General features: G+C 50.0%; 2 protein-coding genes across 6 annotated transcripts in view; both read right to left on the bottom strand.

Moving 5' to 3' along the window:
- Positions 1-5,585, bottom strand: part of RANBP3 (RAN binding protein 3) — a 200,026-nt gene extending 194,441 nt beyond the window's left edge. The window contains exon 1 of one of the 5 annotated variants that reach the window (XM_065578271.1): positions 5,409-5,585. In XM_065578271.1, the coding sequence (XP_065434343.1) occupies positions 5,409-5,430 (22 nt within the window). In that variant the 5' untranslated portion in view covers positions 5,431-5,585. The remainder of the gene's footprint in view (positions 1-5,408) is intronic. The other 4 variants (XM_008172811.4, XM_065578269.1, XM_005306708.5 and 1 more) reach the window with 4 other exon arrangements.
- A 5,786-nt stretch (positions 5,586-11,371) lies between these two features.
- Positions 11,372-13,402, bottom strand: LOC135977414 (uncharacterized). Its single transcript, XM_065578267.1, has 2 exons — positions 12,481-13,402; positions 11,372-11,874 (listed from the first exon to the last, which is right to left on the bottom strand). The coding sequence occupies exons 1-2, from the start codon at positions 13,019-13,021 to the stop codon at positions 11,372-11,374; spliced, it is 1,044 nt and encodes a 347-aa protein (XP_065434339.1). The 5' UTR covers positions 13,022-13,402.
- Between the last annotated feature and the right edge of the window lie 7,501 nt (positions 13,403-20,903).

Raw genomic sequence — 20,903 nt, 5'->3', positions numbered from 1 at the left:
CTTAAACATGTGGACTGGAATTCAGTGTGGTTTGCTGCAGAACTAAAACAGAACTCAGAACACAATGCCACCTTTAAGTTTAAGAAAACTATACATCTCTAATCCCCAAAAGAAACTTTTCATTTGAATAAACAGTTTACTACTGTAGACTTAGAACTATTAGCCTATAAATATTTACATTTAATAATTGGGCCACACCATTTACAGTGCATACACTCAACTTCATCCTTTTCTCCTGGTTTTTTTTTTAAACTTCTGAATACTTCCTTGTGTTCTGAAACGTATTCTGATACAGATTTTCATTTTCTTTCCATTTTAGTATGTCAGATCTTTAAACCATTATCTGCTAACAGCATGAAATGTGTACGTGGTAGGCATGAGATTCATCAGTACGTTCAGATGTGCATGCACTTCAGAGCCTGTGTGGTCTGTTTGTTTATTGTGTGCATCTTCTAGACCAGTGATCACCAATCGGTTGATCCTGGAGCCTCTGCCAGTCGATTGAGATCTCCAGGCTGCTAAAAGTCTGGCGACTGGCATGTCCCTAGAGGGAGGATGGGTGAGGTGACACCGTGCACCATCCCTGCCCCCAGCACCCTCGCTGCAGCTCCCATTGGCTGGGAACCAGCCAATGGGAGCTGCAGGGGCGGCGCTTGCGGGCAGAGGCAGTGCACAGAGACCCGCTGCAGAGATGTGCCAGCCAGCAGCCACCCACTTCCGGGAGCAGCATGGGGCTGCTGCGCCGCTGACCAGGAGTTGCCTGTAGTAAGCGCCTCCCGGCCACAGCCTGCACCTTGCACCCCAATCCCCTGCCCCAGGCTCAGCCATTGCTCACCTCACAGTTGAGAATGTTATACTGATTTGTGACAATCCCTGGAGGATTTTGGATCTATAAACCACAAGTGACACTAAAAGTAAAACTCATGAAATGTCCAATGGATTCTATGAGATCAGGTGCAGTGTGACCATATGACCCCTGCACACAAACTCCCTCCCAGAGCTTGCAGCCCTCACTCCTGCACTCCAACCCCCTGCCCCAGGCTCAGCCTGGAGCCCCCTCCCTCCCACACCCCAATCCCCTGCCCCAGCCTGGTGAAGGTGGGGGAGAGCAAGTAATGGGAGGGTCGGGGGGAAGAGAGTGAGCAGGACCGGGCCTCAGGGAAGGGGATCCTTGGTTGATCTGTAATTCAAAAAGCGATCTTGTGTGTAAAAAGGTTGGAGACCACTGTCCTAGACTAATATATAGTGTTACTTCAGAAAGCTTTGCATATACGCACACACTAATGTATTATAATACATCTCATGCAATGTATTGTATTTTCCTAATAAAACAAGTTATTTTTATATATATTTGAATGATAAAAAAGTAGGGTGAAAATAGGGAAAAAAATGAATACTTTTTGTAAACCGATTTTTACCAAAAAATCCTGGATTAAACTGAAAACGAAGGGGCATAGCTATGAGTACCATGCAAAGCTACACAACTTCCTGTCACAAGCATATTCATATAAATCAATCTTTAAAGTTTGTTAGAGGAGAATTCATCAAAACAAGTGTCAGGGAGCACTAACCCAGTCATCTCAGAAAAAAGAGACATTATTGTAGTATCTAGAAGCAGTAGTCATGGAAGAAGACCCCATTGTGCTAGGCACTGTATAAATACAGAACACAAAGAAGTCCCTGCACCAAAGCGCTTACAACATACATATAAAACAACAGAAAACAGATGGATATAGACAGTCGAGTACAAAGAAACCACAAGGCAAAATTGGTCATAATAGGCAGTTGCCACAGCCTGCTAGCAGCCTAAAAGTTGTCAAGTGTTTTGTACACTGAAAGGAGAGTGTTAAGGAGAGTTCTGAATGAGGTTAATGACAGCTTTGAGGATTTTTACAGCATGAGGGAAAATGTGTGAGAAGGTACAAAGGTGCTTGTTTGAACATTTAATGAGTGGGTGATGGAGGCTGGTATCATGTCTAATCAGAGGTGGGAAATCTACATCTCAGTCTGCATGAGAAATGACAGATATGGTGGGGATAGACCATAAAAGGCCTTTAAAGTAAAGGTAAGTTCTGTTTGATGCAACAGAGAAGAGGGAGCCAATGGAGGGATGCAAGGAGAGCACGAAAGGATAAGAAAATGACTTTTGCAGCAGCATTCTGAATGGATATGAGCAGTACAAGGTTGCATTTGTCAAAGCCAGAGAAGAGGACATTACAGTAATCAAGATGAGACCTGTAGCGGTGCAGATGGATAGGAAAGGCTTCATCTTAGAGCTATTATGCAGCAAGAACCTACAAAATGTAGATATAGCCTGGATGTGAGGACCTAGACAGAGGTCCAAGTTAAAGATGACACCAAGCTCATGGGCCTGAGTGACAGTAGGATAGTGGTGCTGTCCAATGATCAAGAAAGGTAGTTGGGAAGGAGACTAAGAGCTCTGTTAAAGTCATGTTAAGCTTGAGTTGATGGCTAGACATCCACAAAAAGTGGTTAAAGAGACAGACCTTTGGACAGAAAGAGAGAGATCTGGAGTAGAGAGGTAGATCTGCAAGTCATCAACAAAGAGACAGTAGCTGAATTTGTGTATGGGGATGAGATGACCCAGAGATAAGTGTAGAGGTAGAAGAGAAAGGACCAAGGACAGAGCCCTGTAAACTGCCCACTGAAAGCCAGTGGGCGGATGAGGATTCTCCAAAGTTCATGCTGAAGAAGCTATTAGAGAAATAGGACAAGAATCATGATAGGCCAAAGATTACAAAAGTTAAGGGATGTCAAGATTTCAGGAAGAGTGTGGTCTGTATTGAAAGCAGCTGACTGAGAAGGAGGATGGAGCACTGGTTTTGAGCTTTGACTAGGAAGAGGTCAAAGACTTTGGCGAGACTGGTTCCAATGGAGTGCAAGGGGCAGAAGCCAGATTGGAGAGGACCTAGGATTCAGAGTTTAAAGCCAGAAGTGACACTATGATCATCTAGTTTGACCTCCTGCACTGGATGGATCTGGAGGTCAGGAACTCCAAACAGCACATTCAATGATCTTCTAAAAAGAAGGAAGAAGGTATGGTAGTTGGAGAAGCAAATGGGTTTTGGGGGTGGGGGTCAGAGGGAGATGGATGTTTAAAAAACAGCCTAAAACATGCTTGTATTGTGAGGAAAAAAACAGAGTAAAAGCTGAAGGAGAAGAGTATGGGAGGGAACAAGAGTGGGCATGAGTGAGATGGGGCACGGTCACTGGGGCAAAGAGAGGGGTTAGAGAAGGACAAGAAACTTCTCTGTCTGTGACAGCAGAATAGGGGCAGGTCACAACTCATTTTGTCAGTTTTCTCTCAAAACAAATCAGCAAAATCCTGTGCATAGATAGAAGCAGAGGCAAAAGCAAGGAAGGATTTTTGAGGAGTGAGTCAAGGCTGCAAAAAGCCAACTTGGAACGAGGACATAGGATTTACATTTGAACCCAATTTCTAATCCTAAATGGAAAAGATTAAGATGAGAGCCCTATATGGCCCAGGATGTGTCACATATCAAGGTTATTTAACAAACCACATTAAGTATCTTACACTATTTATTTACAGTAATGTTACCTTGAAGATAGCTAATTATATTTGTCTTTAGTATTCAGTTACCTAAAATGCCCAAAAGAGTGGTGACTTCAACACACACACACACACACACACACTCTCTCTCTCTATCCCCATCCCTAGAACCCTGGACCTTCTTTACATTACTCTGAAGGGCACAGTGCAAGACATTAGCATAAATTTCTCTATTATCTGTATGTTTTTGTTTGGTTTCCAACTTTGATTTTAGTGCTTACCCTAGGGCACACTGACACAATGCTTCACAGTTTGTGTTATGTTAAAGTTTCCTATGCATCTTCCACTTTGGAGATACACATTAAGGCTAGGTCCACACTGCATACCTTACAACGGTGCGGCTCTGCCACTGCAGCCATGTCACTGTAAGGTGTGCTGTGTGGCTGCTTTTTTTCTAAAGTAAAACTACCTCTAACAATGGTAGTATCTTCGTCACTGGGAGCGTGCTTCCGCAGATGAAGCACTGTCCACACCAGCACTTTTCATTGCTAAAACTTTTCTCATTCAGGCGGGTGTTTTTTCACACCCCGGAGCGACAAAAGTTTTAGCAACAAAAGTGCCAGTGTAGCCAAAGCCTAAGACCTATAGATGGTCTTTCCTAAAACACCCTTTCCTAAAACTCCTTAGGAAGAAGGGATAAAACCAATTCCCTTGCCCTCACAAATGTATGGCTATACAAAAGATGCCTACATTTCCCCTAACCCTACAAAGCATATTTCTTAAGTGCTAGACATAAGTGTGGACACAGCACTGAAAACAATAGCTGAAATGGGGATTTTATAGCACTACTATATAGACAAGCCAAGGAAGGGGCATAGGAACATGGTACCTGATCACTGCCTAGAAAGGGGTGAAATACCAGGAGGCACCTAACCCCAAACAGGTGAGAAGAGAAGGACTGAGCTTCCTTCTTTTCACATTTTTGAGTTCAAGTGATAATTAAGCAAGTGGCAGCTCGCACAGGTTTCTTTTACACTGCTATGTAACTTTTCACTATGAACTAAACTGGGTGGCTAATGGAAACATACATGTATGTTTTGTTCACTTTCTGAATGTGAACATGGTGTATACCTACCAAGCTAGGCTCTCTACAAAAGGATGTAGTTATCATCCCACATCGGGGGTTTTAGCAGCAAAGGAATAGCTTTGCTCCTGGGGCAGTAATAAATAACACTCACCTCACAGGGACTTCCTTACTAGTAGGCTGGCAGACGAGGACTCAAGAGACAGCACCTGGCCCGCACACCCTACACCAGGAGTTCTCAAACTGGGGGTTGGGACCCCTTAGGGGGTCACAAGGTTATTACATGGGGGGGGTCATAAGCTGCCAGCTCCATCATTTATAATGGTGTCATAAATTAAAACACTTTTAAATATATTTAAAAGAGTCACAATCAGAGGCTTGCTATGTGAAAGGAGTCACCAGTACAGAAGTTTGAGAACCGCTGCCCTACACCAATAGGCCTGTGCCCACGCCGACTCCCAACCCCCGAGTTCCATCACTCCCATGCTCTCGCCTCAAGAGCCGACCCCCGACAGACCCGGGCCCAGGGGCCTGCCCTGGGCGGATGTCAACTGGCTCCCCCATGGACGGGAGGGCAGGGAAATAGCCAGCCCCACTTAGGCCCAGCCGCTCCCTTTGTCCAGTGGCTCCCTCCGCGGTAGTCGGGACTCGGGGAGGCAGCAGAGAGGAAGAACTCCTCGACAGGACCCATGGAGCGCCCCCCAAGACTATGCCAGGCCGGCTCCAGTCCAGGACCCACCCGACCCAGACCCTTCCTCCGTACAACTGCGATCCCAACCACGTCCCCCCTACCTTCGTTCGCTAAATCCGCCATTTTACTTCCTCAATCACTCCCAGAGTGCAGCGCGCGACTGGCCGGACCCCGACTTACAACAGACACAACGATGGGGCGCATGCGCGGCGTGTCCCGCGCCCCAGTCCAGGCTGGAGACACTGCGCATGCTCTGGTGGATATGGCGCTTCACAGTCGTAGTGCGCATGCCCTGAAAACAACGGTTCCCTTCATTCCGCCGCTCGCGGTTAGAAAAATAGTGCGCCTGCGCCAAACCCACCGGCTACAGGAATATCAGAGACCCTGAGGGAGGTGTGGAGTCCGACTCCGCATCCGGGGTGACATGGAGCATAGCCACGAATACACACTCCACATTTCATAATCCCAGACTACATCATATCCCTCCCCGCCTCTTCCCGGGGGCCGGGGCTGGGCGCAGCGGGTCTGTGTGTGACCGCTATGCTCCAGCCATGGTAGCCCCCAGAGACACCAGTACCACTGCGCGGGCGAGGCCCTAGAGCCCCCGAGCCAGTGAGTTCCCTACACACACACACACACCCCCCCCAGTTTTGTGAACTAGTTACATACCAATTTAGTGACTGTTTGGAAATTTGAATTGAAATTGAAACATTAATACACACTTTAAAAGCATATACAGTGTATGAGAAAATACATATCTCTGAGAAAGTATCATAGATTTGAAAAGTATGAACATAGACTAGCTTCGTTCTACAGCTGTTGTTTTTATGACAATGTCAGTGCATTCACTTCGGTGATGTTGGCCAACCTAATAATTTCAAATGATGATTTGTAAGTGAAGTCTAAATGAGCTCTCCCTGACAGCTAGTGATGAGCTGGGGCTGGAGGGAAAGGCTTCAGGACCAGATTGTATTTACATTCACACCTAATCTACCTAGGTACCCAGCAAACAGAGCTGTGTTGCCCAAGTGATAGATTTTGGTTGGGGTTGGGTTACAAATCACTTGAATGCGGGGGAGGGGCAGGGGGAGGGATGAAATGTTGTTGTTCTTATTACAAAAAGAACAGGAGTATTTGTGGCACCTTAGAGACTAACAAATTTATTAGAGCATAAGCTTTCGTGGACTACAGCCCACTTCTTCGGATGCATATAGAGTGGAATAAATATTGAGGAGATATATATACACACATACAGAGAGCATGAACAGGTGGGAGTTGTCTTACCAACTCTGAGAGGCCAATTAAGTAAGAGAAAAAAAACTTTTGACGTGATAATCAAGATAGCCTAGTACAGACAGTTTGATAAGAAGTGTGAGAATACTTACAAGGGGAGATACTTACTGTCTGTACTGTATCTTGATTATCACTTCAAAAGTTTTTTTTCTCTTACTTAATTGGCCTCTCAGAGTTGGTAAGACAACTCCCACCTGTTTATGCTCTCTGTATGTGTGTATATATATCTCCTCAATATTTATTCCACTCTATATGCATCCGAAGAAGTGGGCTGTAGTCCACGAAAGCTTATGCTCTAATAAATTTGTTAGTCTCTAAGGTGCCACAAGTACTCCTGTTCTTTTTGCGGATACAGACTAACACGGCTGCTACTCTGAAACCCGTTGTTCTTATTGAATGAGTAAAGGGCAGTAGAACTATACTTAGCCTGTGCTGCTTCAGGGCATCAAGAGAGAGGGTGGGGACTGTCCCTCTCCACTGTTTAAAAACACAGCTGATTAGACTCCATAGATAGTCTTTTGTTCTGTTAAGTGACCACTGCAGCTGAAATCACTGATAATCAGGTCTAAGTGCTTAGTCCTGCTGTGGGGACAGTGTTTCTGTGGAAGAGACAGCCCAGACTGCACTAGCAGAGAGATTCCCCTCCTGAGAGCTCAGCTGAAATCACTGAGAGCTGGGTGGAACCTCAAGAGACCAACTCGCAGAGGTCACAGCGGCAGGTGGCAGCAGAAGGTGACTGCGCAGGGCCATTGGCAACAGAGTGATGGAGTGAACAGTGGCACAACAAACAGCAGTGGCCAGAGCGAACAGTGAGCAGCTGGAGGAACGAGCAAGGTGCCTTCTTGCCCCCCACCTGGGAGGTGAACTCATGTGAAAGCACCTCTGAACTCTGAGTCTCCATTTACCAAGGACAACACCGGTGAGTGGGGTGCGGTGGAGGGAAAAGTGAGGGGCACGTTAAATAGACGTTTGTTGGACTATATTTTAGTGACTTTGTTCCAGAATGCTAGATTTGTGACTAAGAATGGAAACTTTTATTTATATATATATATAGATAGATAGATAGATAGATATAGATATATATATAACCCTTCTGCCCATCTAAGTTGGCAGCAACAAGGGCCAGGTTCTGTATCTAGGGGTTCCGTTTCAATAACACAACGCAAAACCGGCTTGAGCCCCCACCCAGTGATAATTACATACTACCCCCTGGGCGCCTCTAAGAGACAATACTTCCCCTCTCGCAAGCACGGAGTCTGAGGGTACGTCTACACTATGAAATTAGTTCGAATTTATAGAAGCCGGTTTTATTGAAATCGCTTGTATACAGCCGATTGTGTGTGTCCACACAATAAAATGCTCTAGGTGCTCTAGTCGGCGGACTGCGTCCACAGTACAAGGCTAGCGTCGACTTCCAGAGCATTGCACTATGGGTAGCTATCCCACAGCTATCCCACAGTTCCCGCAGTCTCTGCCGCCCCTTTGAATTCTGGGTTGAGATCCCAATGCCCGGATGATGCAAAACAGTGTAGCGGGCGGTTCTGGGTACATGTCGTCAGGCCCCTCCCTCCCCCGTCACAGCAACGGCAGACAATAGATTCGCGCCTCTTTACCTGGGTTACCTGGGTTACCTGTGCAGACAACATGGAGCCCGCTCAGCTCAGCTCACCGTCACCATATGTCCTCTGGGTGCCGGCAGATGTGGGACTGCATTGCTACACAGCAGCAGCTGCTAACTGCCTTTTGGCGGTAGACGGTGCAGTAGACTGGTAGCCTTCATCGGCGATCTGGGTGCTGGCAGCCGTGGGGCTTGCCTTTTGGCAGTAAATGGTGTATTACGACTATTAGCCGTCCTATTACAAGTCGGGTCATCGCACGTTAGCAGAGTCTTCCCCGAGCAGCCGATTGTGCAATAGGCCTGAAGACCATCGTCATACGCCGCCCCGTATTTGCTGCCAAGCACCCAGAAAGATGCCGAGGGCTATCAGTCACGCTGCACCGTCGTCTTAAGATGTAAAAAATAGATTTGCTCTGTATTCATTTGCTTCCCCCTCCCTCCGTCAAATCAACGGCCTGCTAAGCCCAGGGTTTTCAGTTTAATCTTTGGGGGGAACATTCTGTGTGACAGTTGTTTGTGTTTCTCCCTGATGCACAGCCACCGTTCTTGATTTTAATTCCCTGTGCCTGTACGCCATGTCGTCACTCAGCCCGCCCTCCCTCCTTCCCCTAGTCCGTCAGATACTACGTTTGCGCCACAGCTCAGAGAGCCGAGAAGCGGTTCGCGCCTTTTCTTTGAATTCTGGGTTGAGATTCCAATGCCCGGATGATGCAAAACAGTGTCGCGGGCAGTTCTGGGTACATGTCGTCAGGCCCCTCCCCCCTCGTCACAGCAACGCAGACAATAGATTCGCGCCTTTTTACCTGGGTTACCTGTGCAGACAACATACCACGGCAAGCATGGAGCCCGCTCAGCTCAGCTGAGCTCACCGTCACCATATGTCCTCTGGGTGCTGGCAGACGTGGGACTGCATTGCTACACAGCAGCAGCTGCTAACTGCCTTTTGGCGGTAGACGGTGTAGCATGAGTGATAGCCATGGGGCTGGCAGCCGTAGGGCTGCATTGCACCAGCCCCTTGCCAGGCGATGGTATATTATGACTGGTACCCATCGTCGTCGTATTGGTGTGGCTGTCAATCATGGCCACCTGGGCAGACATGCTACTGTTTCAATGATGATGGCTACCAGTCGTAATATACTATTTTCTGCCAATTGCCCAGTATTGTCTGCTAAGCACCCAGAAGAGGCCGAGGGCAATGCTGGGTGCTGGCGGACGTGGGGCTGGCAGACGTGGGGCTGCATTGCTACACAGCAGCAGCCCCTTGCCTTTTGGCAGATGATGGTATATTATGATTGGTACCCATCGTCGTCATATTGGTATGGCTGTCACTCATGCTGCACCGTCGGCTGCCACCTTAAGATGTAAAAAATAGATTTGTTCTGTATTCATATGCTTCCCCTTCCTCCGTGAAATCAATGGCCTGCTAAGCCCAGGGTTTTCATTTTAATCTTTGGGGGGACCATTCTGTGTGACAGTTGTTTGTGTTTCTCCCTGTTCCTGTACCTGTACGCCATGTCGTCACTCGGCCCTCCCTCCTTCTCCTGGTCCATCAGATACTACTTTCGCGCCTTTTTTCTGACCAGGCGCCATAGCTAGCACTGGGATCATGGAGCCCGCTCAGATCACCGCGGCAATTATGAGCACTATGAACACCACGCGCATTGTCCTGGAGTATATGCAGAGCCAGGACATGCCAAGGCGAAACCCGGACCAGGCGAGGAGGCGATTGCAGCGCGGCGACGAGAGTGATGAGGAAATTGACATGGACATAGACCTCTCACAAGGCACAGGCACCAGCAATGTGGAAATCATGGTGTCACTGGGGCAGGTTGATGCCGTGGAACGCCGATTCTGGGCCCGGGAAACAAGCACAGACTGGTGGGACCGCATCGTGCTGCAGGTATGGGACGATTCCCAGTGGCTGCGAAACTTTCGCATGCGTAAGGGCACTTTCATGGAACTTTGTGACTTGCTGTCCCCTGCCCTGAAACGCCAGGATACCAAGATGAGAGCAGCCCTCACAGTTGAGAAGCGAGTGGCGATAGCCCTGTGGAAGCTTGCAATGCCAGACAGCTACCGGTCAGTCGGGAATCAATTTGGAGTGGGCAAATCTACGGTGGGGGCTGCTGTGATCCAATTTGCCAGGGCAATGAAAGACCTGGTGATAGCAAGGGTAGTGACTCTGGGCAACGTGCAGTCAATAGTGGATGGTTTTGCTGAAATGGGATTCCCAAACTGTGGCGGGGCCATAGACGGAACCCATATCCCTATCTTGTCACCGGAGCACCAAGCCACCGACTACGTAAACCGCAAGGGGTACTTTTCAATGCTGCTGCAAGCCCTGGTGGATCACAAGGGACGTTTCACCAACATCAACGTGGGATGGCCGGGAAAGGTACATGATGCTCGCGTCTTCAGGAACTCTGCTCTGTTTCGAAAGCTGGAGGAAGGGACTTTCTTCCCGGACCAGAAAGTGACCATTGGGGATGTTGAAATGCCTATCGTGATCCTTGGGGACCCAGCCTACCCCTTAATGCCATGGCTCATGAAGCCGTACACAGGCAGCCTGGACAGGAGTCAGGACCTGTTCAACTACAGGCTGAGCAAGTGCCGAATGGTGGTGGAATGTGCATTTGGACGTTTAAAAGCGCGCTGGCGCAGCTTACTGACTCGCTCAGACCTCAGCGAAAAGAATATCCCCATTGTTATTGCTACTTGCTGTGCGCTCCACAATATCTGTGAGAGTAAGGGGGAGACCTTTATGGCGGGGTGGGAGGTTGAGGCAACTCGCCTGGCCGCTGATTACGCGCAGCCAGACACCAGGGCGGTTAGAGGAGCACAGCAGGGCGCGGTGCGCATCAGAGAAGCTTTGAAAACGAGTTTTGTGACTGGCCAAGCTACTGTGTGAAACTTCTGTTTGTTTCTCCTTGATGAACCCTCCAAACCCCCCCCCCGACCCGGTTCACTCTACTTCCCTGTAAACCAACCACCCCACCCCACCCTCCCCTCCCGCTTGCAGAGGCAATAAAGTCATTTTTTTTTAACATTCATGCATTCTTTATTAGTTCCTTACAGAGGTAGGGGGATAATTGCCAAGGTAGCCTGGGATGGGTGGGGGAGGAGGGATGGAAAAGGACACACTGCATTAAAACTTTAACTCTTATTGAAGGCCAGCCTTCTGATGCTTGGGCGATCATCTGGGGTGGAGTGACTGGGTGGACGGAGGCCCCCCCACCGTGTTCTTGGGCGTCTGGGTGAGGAGGCTATGGAACTTGGGGAGGAGGGCTGTTGGTTACACAGGGGCTGTAGCGGCGGTCTCTGCTCCTGCTGCCTTTCCTGCAACTCAACCATACGCTCGAGCATATCAGTTTGATGCTCCAGCAGACGGAGCATTGCCTCTTGCCGTCTGTCTGCAAGCTGACGCCACCTATCGTCTTCAGCCCGCCACTTGCTCTGTTCTTCCCGCGATTCAGCCCGCCACCTCTCCTCTCGTTCATATTGGGCTTTTCTCATCTCCGTCATTGACTGCCTCCACGCATTCTGCTGTGCTCTATCAGCCTGGGCGGACATCTGCAGCTCCGTGAACATCTCGTCCCTCGTCCTACGTTTTCTCTTTCTAATGTTCACGAGCCTCTGCGAAGGAGAAACATTTGCAGCTGGCGGAGGAGAAGGGAGAGGTGGTTAAAAAAGACACATTTTAGAGAACAATGGGTACACTCTTTCATTACAAGGTCGCATATTTCGGCTTGCAGGCAGCCATCGTAGGCCACAGTGTTTTGGCTTTTTTAACCTTCTTAACATGCGGGAAAGGTTGCAAACAGCAGCGCATTTCCCATATCAAGGGTGAATTGGGTTGTCCATTTAAAATGGGGTTTCAATGTAAAAGGAGGGGGCTGCGGTTTCCCGGTTAACATGCGGCACAAACACAAGTAAACCCCCCCCCCCACACACACACACACACGATTCTCTGGGATGATCACTTCACCCCTCCCCCCACCGCGTGGTTAACAGCGGGGAACATTTCTGGTCAGAAGAGCAGGAACGGGCGCCTCTGAATGTCCCCTTAATAAAATCACCCCATTTCAACCAGGAGAGCTTTCTGGAGATGTCCCTGGAGGATTTCCGCTCCATCCCCATACACGTTAACAGACTTTTCCAGTAGATGTACTGGCCGCGATTGTAATGTAACTGGCAAGGTAATCATTAAACACGCTTGCTTTTTTTTTTGTAATGTTTACAAATAGTTACAAAGTTACACTCACCAGAGGTCTCCTGTGTGCCCTGAGGGTCTTGGGTGAGTTCGGGGGTTACTGGTTCCAGGTCCAGGGTCACAAACATATCCTGGCTGTTGGGGAAACCGGTTTCTCCGCTTCCTTGCTGCTGTGAGCTACCTACAGTACCTCCATCGTCATCTTCCTCGTTCCCCGAACCGTCTTCCCTGTGTGTTTCTCCAGTGAGAGAGTCATAGCACACAGTTGGGGTAGTGGTGGCTGCACCCCCTAGGATCGCATGCAGCTCCGCGTAGTAGCGGCAAGTTTGCGGCTCTGCCCCGGACCTTCCGTTTGCTTCTCTGGCTTTGTGGTAAGCTTGCCGTAGCTCCTTAATTTTCACGCGGCACTGCTGTGTGTCCCTGTTATGGCCTCGGTCCTTCATGGCCTTGGAGATCTTTTCTAATACTTTTCCATTTCTTTTACTGCTACGGAGTTCAGCTATCACTGCTTCATCTCCCCATATGGCGAGCAGATCTCGTACCTCCCGTTCGGTCCATGCTGGAGCTCTTTTGCGATCCTGGGAGGACTCCATCACGGTTACCTGTGCTGATGAGCTCTGCGGGGTCACCTGTGCTCTCCACGCTGGGCAAACAGGAAATGAAATTCAAACCTTCGCGGGTCTTTTCCTGTCTACCTGGTCAGTGCATCTGAGTTGAGAGTGCTGTCCAGAGCGGTCACAATGAAGCACTGTGGGATAGCTCCCGGAGGCCAATAACGTCGAATTCCGTCCACACTACCCCAATTCCGACCCGCAAAGACCGGTTTTATCGCTAATCCCCTCGTCAGAGGTGGTGTAAAGAAACCGGTTTAAAGGACCCTTTAAGTCGAAAGAAAGGGCTTCGTTGTGTGGACGTGTCCAGGCTTAATTTGGTTTAACGCTGCTAAAGTCGACCTAAACCCGTAGTGTAGACCAGGCCTGAGTGTAGCAGAAAATGTTTAATAACATGAGGTAAACGACATCAGCATTAAATTGGAAAAACACCACAAACAGGATTCATAACACAAACCATGAGCAAAAGACCCACCCCAGCAAATTGGGCCGTGTCCTTTCCCTTTGGTTCATGAATCCAGCCACCCAAAAATCACCCAAAGTCCCAAAAGTCCAACAACCCCCAAAGTCTCTGTCCCTGGTCAGTGCAGCCCCAGAGTAAAAGGGGAGCACACAGGGTGTTACAGGGCACCTTACGTGATCCGAGGCCGGCCGGCCGTCTGTCCATGGGGTTCTACTTCAGCCTTCACCACGAGCCAGTCCACTTCCTGCCGTCCCACAAACTGCTCTGCTCTACGAGCCTCTCCAGCCGTCCCCGCAAATGGCTCCGCTCACCGACCTGTGAGCCGCTCCAGCCATCCCCGCAAATGGCTCCGCTCACCGACCTGTGAGCCGCTCCAGCCGTCCCCGCAAACAGCTCCGCTCGCCGTTCCTTGGGCCACTCCAACCGGCCCCACAAGGCTCCGCGCTGCTCCACCAGCTGCTTAGCATTATAGCTTCAGGCTCCCCCACTAGTTAACACAGCACTCAGTAATCTCAGCTCTTAATAACTTCAGCTCTTTTGTGATTTCAGCTTATAGTAGGGGAACCCCAGTGCTGGTGCACCATTGGCCCAAAGTGAATTTAGCTCAGCAACTTGTAACAAGGCTCCTAATGGAATCAAAGTTAGCTCTGACATTCAACAGTGGAGAGAGAAGGTGGTGCAATTGTTGTTTCAAGCCCTCACAGGGGGCCCATACCCTCAGATACAAATACCTATCCCCCATCCTCTCTCAATTGACTGGGTTGTGGAACCCATGTCCCTTGTCCAGCGAGTGTTACTTAGGTGATGGTGAGACACTCTGTCATAAAACAGTTTCATTGTCCTTGATTCACATAATCAGGGTAACAACACTTTATTCCTCCTGCCCCAATAACAGAGAAACTGGGGATCCCACCTCATCCAAAGTAACCACTATCAGTTGCTGTTGTTTCATGCCAGGTGAGTGGGTGTGCCTATGCAAACAAGATCAGCCCCTGCAGTTCTTTTCCACACTCGCCATAATTCACCACCAGATGACAGGGTAGAGTTCATCCTGACTCGGCTTACATATATATGTTTCCTACTAGGCCAAAATTTTTAAAATGCATTATTTGCCAATTTGTTATCTCACATTGTTGCTATCTTGAGAGGTCATTATGTTGGGGAGTTTCTGTACTAAACATTTGTATTATTATAATTAATTTTTACATAAGAATGGTCATACTGGGTCAGACCAATGGTCCATATAGCCCAGTATCCTGTCTTCCGACAGTGGTCGAGGCCAGGTGCTTCAGAGGGAATGAACAGAACAGGGAATCATCAAGTGATCCATCCCCTGTTGCCCATTCCCAGCTTCTGGCAAACAGGCTAGGGACACTCAGAGCATGGTGTTGCATCCCTCCCTATCCTGGCTAATAGTCACTGATGGACCTATTCTCCAGGAATTTTTCTAGTTCTTTTTTTAATCCTGTTATAGTTTTGATCTTCACAGCATCCCCTGGTAAAGAGTTCTACGGGTTGACTTATGTTGTGTGAAGAAGTACTTCCTTTTGTTTTTTTAAAACCTGCTGCCTATTAATTTCAATGGGTGACTGCTAGTTCTTGTGTGAAGGATTAAATAACATTTCCTTATTCACTTTGTTCACACCAGTCAAGATTTTATAGATCTCTATCATATCCCTCCTTAGTCGTCTCTTTTCTAAGCTGAAAATTCCCAGTCATTTTAATCTCCTCCTGTTTCATACCCCTCATCATTTTAGTTGCCCATCTCTGTACCTTTTCCAATTCCAAAATATCTTTATTGGGATGGGGTGACCAGATCTGCACACAGTATTCAAGGTGTGCACATACCATGGATTTACATAGAGGCAATATGATATTTCCTGTCTTATTATCTATCCCTTTCTTAATGATTCCCAACATTCTGTTTGCTTTTTTGACTGCCGCTGCACATTGAGTGGATGTTTTCAGAGAACTATCCACAATGACTCCAAGATCTCTTTCTTGAGTGTTAACAGCTAATTCAGACTCCATCATTTTGTATGTATAGTTGAGATTGTTTTCCAATGTGCATTACTTTGCATTTATCAACATTGAATTTCATCTGCCATTTTGTTGCCCAGTCACACAGTTTTGTGAGATCCCTCTGTAACTCTTCGCAGTCTGCCTGGGACTTAACTATCTTGAATAGTTTTGTATCATCTGCAAATTTTGCCACTTCACTGTTTACCCATGCTTCCAGATCATTTCTGAATATGTTGAAAAGTAATGGTCCCAGTACTGACCTCTCAGGGATACCACTATTTATCTTTCTCCTTTCTGAAAACTAATAATTTATTCCTACTCTTTGTTTCCCATCTTTTAACCAGTTACTGATCCATGAGAGGACTTCCCTCTTATCCCATGAGGGCTTACTTTTCAAAAGTCAATTTAAATTAAGTACATTTTTTTTTAAAAACTTATATATTTTTAGAAATCTAGACTTGTTATGTGTTTTGGTGTAACTTGCATTATCCTTATGTTAAATTTGCATTATCCTAACAAAACACTTACTTTATTCATATCTCTTTTATATGTTGCAGGTCAAAGTGAAAATGAAAAGACAAAAAACAATACAATAATTTTTCCACTCAAAGGCCTCAAAAACTAACCAAGGTGAAGAACACATCAAGAACCAAGAATATATCAACATGTCATCTGAAGGTCGCCGGCAGGGGCTGGCTGGAGAAAGGGGGGTGCGGGTCTGGCTGGCTTCAGGCAGGGCAGGGGATGTGGAGCTGGTTGGAGATGGGGTGTGGGGTTGGCTGGAGACGGGGGTGTGGGGCTGGCTGGCTTTGGGTATGGGGGTGTGGCAGGGGCTGGCTGGAGGCAGGGCAGGGGGTGTGGGGCTGGCTGCGGGCAGGGTGGTGGGTACCAGGGCCGTCCCTAAATATTCTGGGGCCCTACGCAGCCCCCCCGTGGGGGGGGTGCCCCAGGCCTCCGTGAGGGTGGCTTCTGTGTGGGGGCAAGCCTCCGTGGGGTTGGGGCTGGCTTGGGGGGCAGGGGGGAACCACTCCCAGTACTCACCGGCGGCGCGGCTGGGGCCGGGTCTCTGCACTTCCTGCCACCGGTGAGTGCAGCCCCAGCCCTGCTGCAGAGCTCAGGGGAGTGGGGGCGGGGCGGGGCTGAGCAGGGGCGGGGCCCTGGGGCAGAGCCAGAGCAGCAGGGAGCAGCGCAGTGCCCCCGGCAGCCGGAGGAGGAATGACATCACTTCCTGGCGCACCGGAGCTGATCAAAGCCGCAGTGCCCCCTCGCACCGTGGCGGGAAGAGGGGGTTACACATTTTGCTGGTGCAAGATGATCATCCCAGACATTTTGGGCACCGCTTTTTGCCCTAGGCGGCCGCCTAGTTTGCCTAGTGGATGCACCGGCCCTGTGGCTACCCAAAACCCAGCTGTGACAAGGCCTGAGCCCAGACCATTCCGCTGACTGTCTCCCCCAGCCTGGGGTGTTGCCTATTTTGCCCTGAAAGTGGTTTGCCAAACTGCTGTGGGAGAGAACAAGTGGTCTTGGAAACACTGAGAAGGCCCCCTATGCTGTGGGGTCTTTCTCACTAAAAGTAATATGTATTTCTGCTGCCCCCTTGGTGATTTGGTGCCCTCATCATCTCACTGCACTCAAGTACCTTCAGGTCTCTGATGCCTCATCAAGATACATGGTTTCCCCACATTTCAGAGCCCACTGGCATGGGCTAAAGTGGACTCATGAATCCAGGGAAATCCACCCTGGGAGATGTGTTACTTGCAGGTTGTATGATGTTACTAATGTCCCCGCTCCAAATCCATCTTCCCCTTCCCTTTATATGCTTCCTCTGTATTTCCCCTTGTAAAGAAAGTGTACCTTGATTGTTGGTTCATCCATTACAGAGGTATCAGAAGAGTATATGTACAAGGCATCAGGCTAGTCAGAGGGGTAAGTACTGGGTTGGGGATAACTGAAACCATATAGGGAGGTAAGGTGGGTTCCTGACACTCTTAAACAGTCAGGTGGAGGCACCACCAGTCACTAGCTAAGAACCCAAGCCATTGAAACTGTGGCCAAAGCAGAGACACTAGATAAGGGCTCCTGTTGAGGATTAGCTGCCATTAGGCATACAGCAACCCATAAAATCCCCTTATGTTCTTGGAGGTGTCACAGAGTCCCTGGGTGATGCTCTGGAACTACTCCATATGAGGCCAGTCAGGACTCTGGGGGAGCCTCCTCTCTCTGAGCATACTGTCGCCAGGGCAAGAAGCTTACACAGCTTTGACCTTCCTGGCTCTGACCTCGGAGCATTCAGCATCCCCTTCAACACCATGCGCTTCCCGCAACGAGTCCGCCTGGGCGGGGCTCCTGGGGCAGCCAGAGGGCCCTGCACCCCAACTCTGCAGTCAGACATGACTCTCAGCCAGCCAGTAAAACAGAAGGCTTATTAGTCGACAGGAACACAGCGTAGAACAGAACTTGTTAGCATAGAAATCAGTGACTTTCAGCCAAGTCCGTCTGGGAAGTCCTGGGCCAGATGCCCTGGACTCCCCTTCTTCCAGGCCCCCCCAGGCAGACTGCCCAGCTTCCAGTGACCTGACCTCTAACATGCCTGTTGCTCCTCCTCCTTGTCTTTGTCTCGCTTCCAGGCAAAGAGTCACTTGGGTCATCACCAGTGGCGGATTAATAATTTTGCCGCTCCTAGGCTGGGAAATAATTGCCGCCCTGGCTCCGCCCAACTCCGCCCTTTTTCCACCCCCATTCCAACCCCCTCCCCAAAGTCCCCTCCCCAAATCCGCCCCCTCCCTTCCCCTAGTGGATCCCTTCCCCAAATCCCAGCCCCACCTCTTCCCCCAGCGCGCGGCGTTCCCCCTCCTCCCCCCCTGCCCCGCGAAACAGCTGTTTCGCGGCACAAGCACTGGGAGGGGAGAGAAACAGGACGCGGTGGCGCGCTTGCAGAGGAGGCGGAGGTGAGCTGGAGCAAGGGGGCGGGCGCGGAGGGGAGCTTCCGACACTGCAAATTTGTCGGCCTAGGCAATAATACGGCGCTGGTCGTCACCTGGTTGCATCTCCCTCCTGGGTCTCAGGGTATGAAGGGCACCAGCCATAGCATACATGCAGGCAGCTGGCACAGCCTCACCTGTCCCAGAGGGTCTCAGCCAAAGTCACACACCCCTATTCCCACCACCAAGGCATTGATGCAGCACACAGGGAAACTGAGGCACATACAGTATTCATGCAAACAGTAAGACTCACATAGTCTCACATACAACATAACAAGGGAAAATCCCCACTTCGTTACATCTCTCCCCCCTTTGAGACCCAACTGAGTGGGGTCACTTTAGCCAGTGACCTGGGGAAGTTCAGGCTCCCCCCCCCCCCCGGGACAAAGCATCAGCTATAATATTTGCACTCCCCTTAACATGGACCACCCCCATCTCATACTCCTGGAGGAACAGACTCCACCTCAGGAGCTTAGCATTGGCCCTTTGCATCTGGTGCAGCCACAGCAAGGCGAGTGGTCAGCGTATACAATGAAGTGGCACCCAAATAGATACAGCTGCAGCCTTTTAAGAGCCCACTCGAGAGCCAGGCATTCCCTCTCTATGGCCACATGGCTCTGCTCCAGGGGCAGCAGCTTCCTGCTCAGGTACATGATGGGGTGTTTCTCCCCCTTTGCATCAGTGTGCATCAGCACCATGCCCAGCCCTGTGTCTGGGGCATCGGTGAATACCACTCGATCAGATCCTCTTTCAGCATGCAGAGAGCCCTGTGGCAGTGCCTGGTCCAGACCAGCTTGTCTGGCTTCCCCTTCTCGCATAGCTCAAGGATGGGAGCTGACATAGAGCTAAAGTGGGGCACAAACCTCCAGTATAGGCCTGGGCCTGTTTCTTAGTCGGGGGAGCGGGCCAATCTCTGATCACCCCCATCTTGGCCGGCTCTGGCTTTAGGCAGCCGTTACCCACTTTGTGGCCCAGGTATGACACCTCTGCCATCCCCACCTTGCACGTCCCAGCTTTTACAGTCAGCCTTGCATCCTGGAGACAACCCAGCCCCCTCTTCATCTCAGACACATGGTCCTCCGAGGTCTGGCTAATGACGCAAATATCATCAATGTACATGTAACAGGGTGCTGGCTAGGAGAAACAAACCAGGCCCCTGTTAGCCCTGTTCCAGAGGAAAAAGGGTTAGTTAGGCTGGCTGAGGGGCCATGCCCTAATTACCAGAGAGGATCCACCTGCAGGCCTGGGTAGCCAGCTTGCCCTATAAAACTGGCTAAGAGACAGGAAGCAGGAGGGAGACAGGAAAGTGCGGCGCATGGGCTCTAGATCCCTGCTGTCTGTGAAGCTCGTAGTCTCCAAGAGTGTTGGTCTCTGTAAATACTTGTAAATAGTAGGTGGTGGGAATGGACACCAACAATAAAAGGACACGGGTGCTGCACCTCGGTTGGTCTCTGGGTGTTCTTGGGGCCTAGGCTGGTGAGGGCCAGGTTACACGTGGGGGCTTGTCCAGGATTTTGACGCCAGCGACTGTGGTTGGCGGCCCTGGAGATGGAAGAGACCCTAAAATGGCTGGTGAAGCAGCAGCAGGAGGAGATGCAGCAGGCCCTGGTCAATGTCCAGTTGTCCCAGCAGACTGAGAAGCAGGCCTTCCTGACCTGGCAGGTGGAACAACAACAAATCCTGCAGGACTTTATTAAGGAGCAGACCAATACCCAAGTGCAGCTCGAGTCCTGCGGTGGGTGAGGGCACCCGGGCTTAGGGCTGGGGACTATGCAAGATGAGCCTGACAGATGACCCGGATGCATTCCTGGGGACATTTGAGTGGGTAGCCACAGGCGCCGGGTGGGAAAGGACAACCTGGGCCCTTCGGCTCGTGCCGTACCTGGTGGGAGAGGCTCAAGCGGCCTATATGGCACTGAGCGAAGAACAAGCCCGGGATTATGGGACGGTATGGGCCGCTATTCTAGGCCAGGTGGTCCTATCAGCCAAATGCTACCGGCAGAAGCTGTGGGCCGCTCGCTGGACAGCCACCGTGCGGCCCTGCACCTTTACCCAGAGACTAATGGACCATACGCTGGTACGGCAGGCATTGATAAAAACGCATTGGCTGGTCCGGAGGGCAAGAATGGCCCTGGGGTGCATACATGGAGACAGAAAGTTTTGCCAGGTGGCCCAGGTACCCCTGGAAGTGAAGGGCCGCTTCAGGTGGAAGCGAGTGGGGGTCCTGGAGCGGTCCGTATCCAGTGGTGGTGGGCAGGGAGTGGGGCTCACTATCAGGAACGAAGCAAGGCGGTACCCCCAAAAGGGGGACATGCCGTCCGAGCCAGGGGGCTGTTGGAATTGGGGATGGACCTAGATCCGTTGAGGCAGATGAAACTCCTAGACAACTGAGCCCAGA

This window comes from Chrysemys picta, chromosome 25, assembly GCF_011386835.1.
Source record: "Chrysemys picta bellii isolate R12L10 chromosome 25, ASM1138683v2, whole genome shotgun sequence".
Taxonomy (NCBI): Eukaryota; Metazoa; Chordata; order Testudines; family Emydidae; genus Chrysemys; species Chrysemys picta.
Note: the sequence above shows the minus strand (reverse complement) of the source record. Positions and strands in the feature narration are given on the sequence as shown.

Bases quoted from the DNA above. Each gene is read 5' to 3' on its own strand.
- LOC135977414 (XM_065578267.1), bottom strand. From the start codon at position 13,021: ATGGAGTCCTCCCAGGATCGCAAAAGAGCTCCAGCATGGACCGAACGG. The intron at 11,875-12,480 runs GTGAGTGTAACT...CTCCTCCGCCAG, and splicing joins GGGCACACAGGAGACCTCTG to CTGCAAATGTTTCTCCTTCG.